The 4,513-nt window shown below is 58.8% G+C and overlaps 1 protein-coding gene across 1 annotated transcript in view; it reads left to right on the forward strand.

The window, feature by feature from the left end:
• LOC115385382 (pleckstrin homology domain-containing family G member 3-like) overlaps nt 1-4,253 on the forward strand; it is an 8,785-nt gene extending 4,532 nt beyond the window's left edge. Inside the window, exons 3-8 of the mRNA XM_030087363.1 lie at nt 102-202; nt 289-358; nt 449-495; nt 1,860-2,010; nt 3,713-4,009; nt 4,218-4,253. Of these exons, the coding sequence (XP_029943223.1) occupies nt 102-202; nt 289-358; nt 449-495; nt 1,860-2,010; nt 3,713-4,009; nt 4,218-4,253 (702 nt within the window). The remainder of the gene's footprint in view (nt 1-101; nt 203-288; nt 359-448; nt 496-1,859; nt 2,011-3,712; nt 4,010-4,217) is intronic.
• Nucleotides 4,254-4,513: the final 260 nt, after the last annotated feature.

Below are 4,513 nucleotides of genomic sequence, written 5' to 3' on the forward strand. Positions count from 1 at the left end.
CCTCTTCCTCGTCCCCCCCCCGTCCTCCCCGTCCCCCCTCGTCCCCCCCCCGTCCCCCCGTCCCCCCCCGTCCCCCCCTCGTCCCCCCCCCGTCCCCTCAGGACTACCTGGCTCACATCATAGAGACGTCAGAGTTGTGTCTCCGTCCAGACCAGGTCTGCGCTCTGTTTGGAAACATTGAGGACATCTACGAGTTCAACAGGTGAGACGTCCCTCTGCCGGTCCAGACTGGACAGAGTGTCTGTCCCGTCCTCGGGGACGGTAGTGAGACGTGTCCTCTGTCCTCAGCGAGCTGCTCCAGGCGCTGGACCTGTGTGACCACGACCCGGTGGCGGTGGCTCGCTGCTTCGTCCTCAAGGTCAGTCCCACTGGGCCGGTCCCCGTCTGTCCCCGTCTGTCCCCGTCTGTCCCCGTCTGCCTCCGTCTCATGTCCTCCTTGTCCTTCCAGAGTGAATACTTTGAGATCTACACCCAGTACTGCACCAACTACCCCAAGTGAGTCTCCTGCTCCTCCTCGTGGCCCCGGGGAGCCCAGACCAGCAGGGGCCCCGGAAACAGGGTGGACCGGTTCTGTTCTGGTTCTGTTCTGGTTCTGTTCTGGTTCTGTTGGGGTTCTGTTGGGGTTCTGTTGGAGTTCTGGTTCTGGTTCTGTTGGGGTTCTGGTTCTGTTCTGGTTCTGTTGGGGTTCTGGTTCTGTTGGGGTTCTGGTTCTGTTGGAGTTCTGGTTCTGGTTCTGTTGGGGTTCTGGTTCTGTTGGAGTTCTGGTTCTGGTTCTGTTGGGGTTCTGGTTCTGTTCTGGTTCTGTTGGGGTTCTGGTTCTGTTCTGATTCTGTTGGGGTTCTGGTTCTGTTGGAGTTCTGGTTCTGGTTCTGTTGGGGTTCTGGTTCTGTTGGAGTTCTGGTTCTGGTTCTGTTGGGGTTCTGGTTCTGTTCTGGTTCTGTTGGGGTTCTGGTTCTGTTGGAGTTCTGTTCTGGTTCTGTTGGGGTTCTGGTTCTGTTCTGGTTCTGTTGGGGTTCTGGTTCTGTTGGAGTTCTGGTTCTGGTTCTGTTGGGGTTCTGGTTCTGTTCTGGTTCTGTTGGGGTTCTGGTTCTGTTGGAGTTCTGTTCTGGTTCTGTTGGGGTTCTGGTTCTGTTCTGGTTCTGTTGGAGTTCTGGTTCTGGTTCTGTTGGGGTTCTGGTTCTGTTGGGGTTCTGGTTCTCAGTGAGTCACTACATACTGATCATTGTTGTGTCAGTTGAATGAAAATGAAAATCAAAACCTCCTCACTCCGCTCACTCCTCTCTCACTCCTCCTCACTCCCCCTCACTCCTCTCTCACTCCTCCTCACTCCTCCTCACTCCTCCACTCCCCTCACTCCTCTCTCACTCCTCCACTCCCCCTCACTCCTCCTCACTCCTCCACTCCCCCTCACTCCTCCTCACTCCCCGTCATTCCTCTCTCACTCCTCCTCACTCCTCTCCCTCACTCCTCCCTCACTCCCCTAACTCCTCCTCACTCCTCCACTCCCCCTCACTCCTCTCTCACTCCTCCACTCCCCCTCACTCCTCCTCACTCCTCCACTCCCCCTCACTCCTCCCTCCTCCACTCCCCCTCACTCCTCTCTCACTCCTCCACTCCCCCTCACTCCTCTCTCACTCCTCCACTCCCCCTCACTCCTCTCTCACTCCTCCACTCCCCCTCACTCCTCCCTCCTCCACTCCCCCTCACTCCTCCTCACTCCTCCACTCCCCCTCACTCCTCCCTCACTCTTCTCTCACTCCTATCCTGTCACTCCTGTCACTCCCCCTCACCCCTCTCTCACTCCTCTCCCTCTCCCCTTCCTGTCACTCCTGTCTCACTCCTGTCTCACTCCCCTGCAGTTCGGTAGCGGCTCTGACGGAGTGCATGCGGGACGCCTCCCTGGCGCAGTTCTTCCGGTCCCGCCAGGTGGCGCTGCAGCGCTCGCTGCCTCTGGGCTCCGAACTGCTCAAACCGGTCCAGAGGATCCTCAAGTACCACCTGCTGCTCCAGGTACCGCTGATCACCCCTGCTGATCACCCCGATCACCCCGTCACTCCTGATCACCCCAGTTCACTCATCATCTCTGGTTCTCCCTGGTTCTCCTGGTCCTCCCTGGTTCTCCTGGTTCTCCTGGTTCTCCCTGGTTCTCTGGGTTCTCCCTGGTTCTCCTGGTTCTCCCTGGTTCTCCTGGTTCTCCCTGGTTCTCCCTGGTTCTCCTGGTTCTCCTGGTTCTCCTGGTTCTCCCTGGTTCTCCTGGCTCTCCTGGTTCTCCTGGTTCTCCCTGGTTCTCCTGGTTCTCCCTGGTTCTCCTGGTTCTCCTGGCTCTCCTGGTTCTCCTGGTTCTCCCTGGTTCTCCTGGTTCTCCTGGTTCTCCGGGTTCTCCCTGGTTCTCCTGGTTCTCCTGGTTCTCCTGGTTCTCCCTGGTTCTCCTGGTTCTCCTGGTTCTCCCTGGTTCTCCTGGTTCTCCCTGGTTCTCCTGGTTCTTCCTGGTTCTCTGGGTTCTCCTGGTTCTCCTGGTTCTCCCTGCTTCTCCTGGTTCTCCTGGTTCTCCCTGGTTCTCCCTGCTTCTCCTGGTTCTCCCTGGTTCTCTGGGTTCTCCTGGTTCTCCCTGCTTCTCCTGGTTCTCCTGGTCCTCCCTGGTTCTCTGGGTTCTCCCTGGTTCTCCTGGTTCTTCCTGGTTCTCCCTGGTTCTCCTGGTTCTCCCTGGTTCTCCTGGTTCTTCCTGGTTCTCCCTGGTTCTCCTGGTTCTCCGGGTTCTCCCTGGTTCTCCTGGTTCTCCCTGGTTCTCTGGGTTCTCCCTGGTTCTCCTGGTTCTTCCTGGTTCTCCCTGGTTCTCCTGGTTCTCCTGGTTCTTCCTGGTTCTCCCTGGTTCTCCTGGTTCTCCGGGTTCTCCCTGGTTCTCCGGGTTCTCCCCTGGTTCTCTGGGTTCTCCCTGGTTCTCCTGGTTCTTCCTGGTTCTCCCTGGTTCTCCTGGTTCTCCCTGGTTCTCCTGGTTCTTCCTGGTTCTCCCTGGTTCTCCTGGTTCTCCGGGTTCTCCCTGGTTCTCCTGGTTCTCCCTGGTTCTCCTGGTTCTCCCTGGTTCTCTGGGTTCTCCCTGGTTCTCTGGGTTCTCCCTGGTTCTCCTGGTTCTTCCTGGTTCTCCCTGGTTCTCCTGGTTCTCCTGGTTCTCCCTGGTTCTCTGGGTTCTCTCTGGTTCTCCTGGTTCTTCCTGGTTCTCCTGGTTCTCCTGGTTCTCCCTGGTTCTCCCTGGTTCTCCTGGTTCTCCCTGGTTCTCTGGGTTCTCCCTGGTTCTCCTGGTTCTCCTGGTTCTCCCTGGTTCTCTGGGTTCTCCCTGGTTCTCCTGGTTCTTCCTGGTTCTCCCTGGTTCTCCTGGTTCTCCCTGGTTCTTCCTGGTTCTCCCTGGTTCTCCTGGTTCTCCTGGTTCTCCCTGGTTCTCTGGGTTCTCCCTGGTTCTCCTGGTTCTCCCTGGTTCTCTGGGTTCTCTCTGGTTCTCCTGGTTCTTCCTGGTTCTCCCTGGTTCTCCTGGTTCTCCCTGGTTCTCCCTGGTTCTCCTGGTTCTCCCTGGTTCTCTGGGTTCTCCTGGTTCTCCTGGTTCTCCCTGGTTCTCCTGGTTCTCCTGGTTCTCCCTGGTTCTCTGGGTTCTCCCTGGTTCTCCCTGGTTCTCCCCGGTTCTCCTGGTTCTCCTGGTTCTCCTGGTTCTCTGGGTTCTCAGGAGATCGCGAAGCACTTCGACCCGCAGGAGGAGGGCTTCGAGGTTCTGGAGGAGGCGATCTACAGCATGACGGGCGTGGCCTGGTACATCAACGACATGAAGCGGCGCCACGAGCACGCCGTGCGGGTCCAGGTCAGGACCAGAACCACACCCAGAACCACACCCAGATCCACACCCAGATCCACACCCAGATCCACACCCAGAACCACACCCAGAACACACACCACACCCAGAACCACACCCAGAACCACAGTCATGACCACAGTCATGACCACAGCCAGATCCAGAAGTCAGATAGTACCTGCATGGACAGACCCTTCCTGGCGTCCCCCCGCTGTCCCGCGTCCCTCCGCCGTCCTGCGTCCCCCCGCCGTCCTGCGTCCCCCCGCCGTCCTGTGTCCCCCCGCTGTCCCGCGTCCCTCCGCCGTCCTGCGTCCCCCGCCGTCCTGCGTCCCCCCGCCGTCCTGTGTCCCCCCGCTGTCCCGCGTCCCCCGCTGTCCTGCAGGACGTCTCCACACTGAACAGTAGAAACCAGGTGTGATCTGATTGGTCCAGCCTGTCATGTGACTGCATCACGTGGACAGAGGGGGCGCTGTGGGCGATTTATGCTGAACTTGAACTGGTAACAGATGACTGAGCAGGTTCTAGAAGCTCCTGACAGAGACCGGGACCGGGTCTGGACCCGGGACTCTAATGAGACGGGGCTCTTTTTGAAACCAGCGTCATCGCCCCCTGCTGGGCCTTCTCTGGAATTACAGAACCACAGCCAGAACCACAGCCAGAACCACAGCCAGAACCAGA

Source organism: Salarias fasciatus, unplaced genomic scaffold (genome assembly GCF_902148845.1).
Source record: "Salarias fasciatus unplaced genomic scaffold, fSalaFa1.1, whole genome shotgun sequence".
NCBI classification, from domain to species: domain Eukaryota; kingdom Metazoa; phylum Chordata; class Actinopteri; order Blenniiformes; family Blenniidae; genus Salarias; species Salarias fasciatus.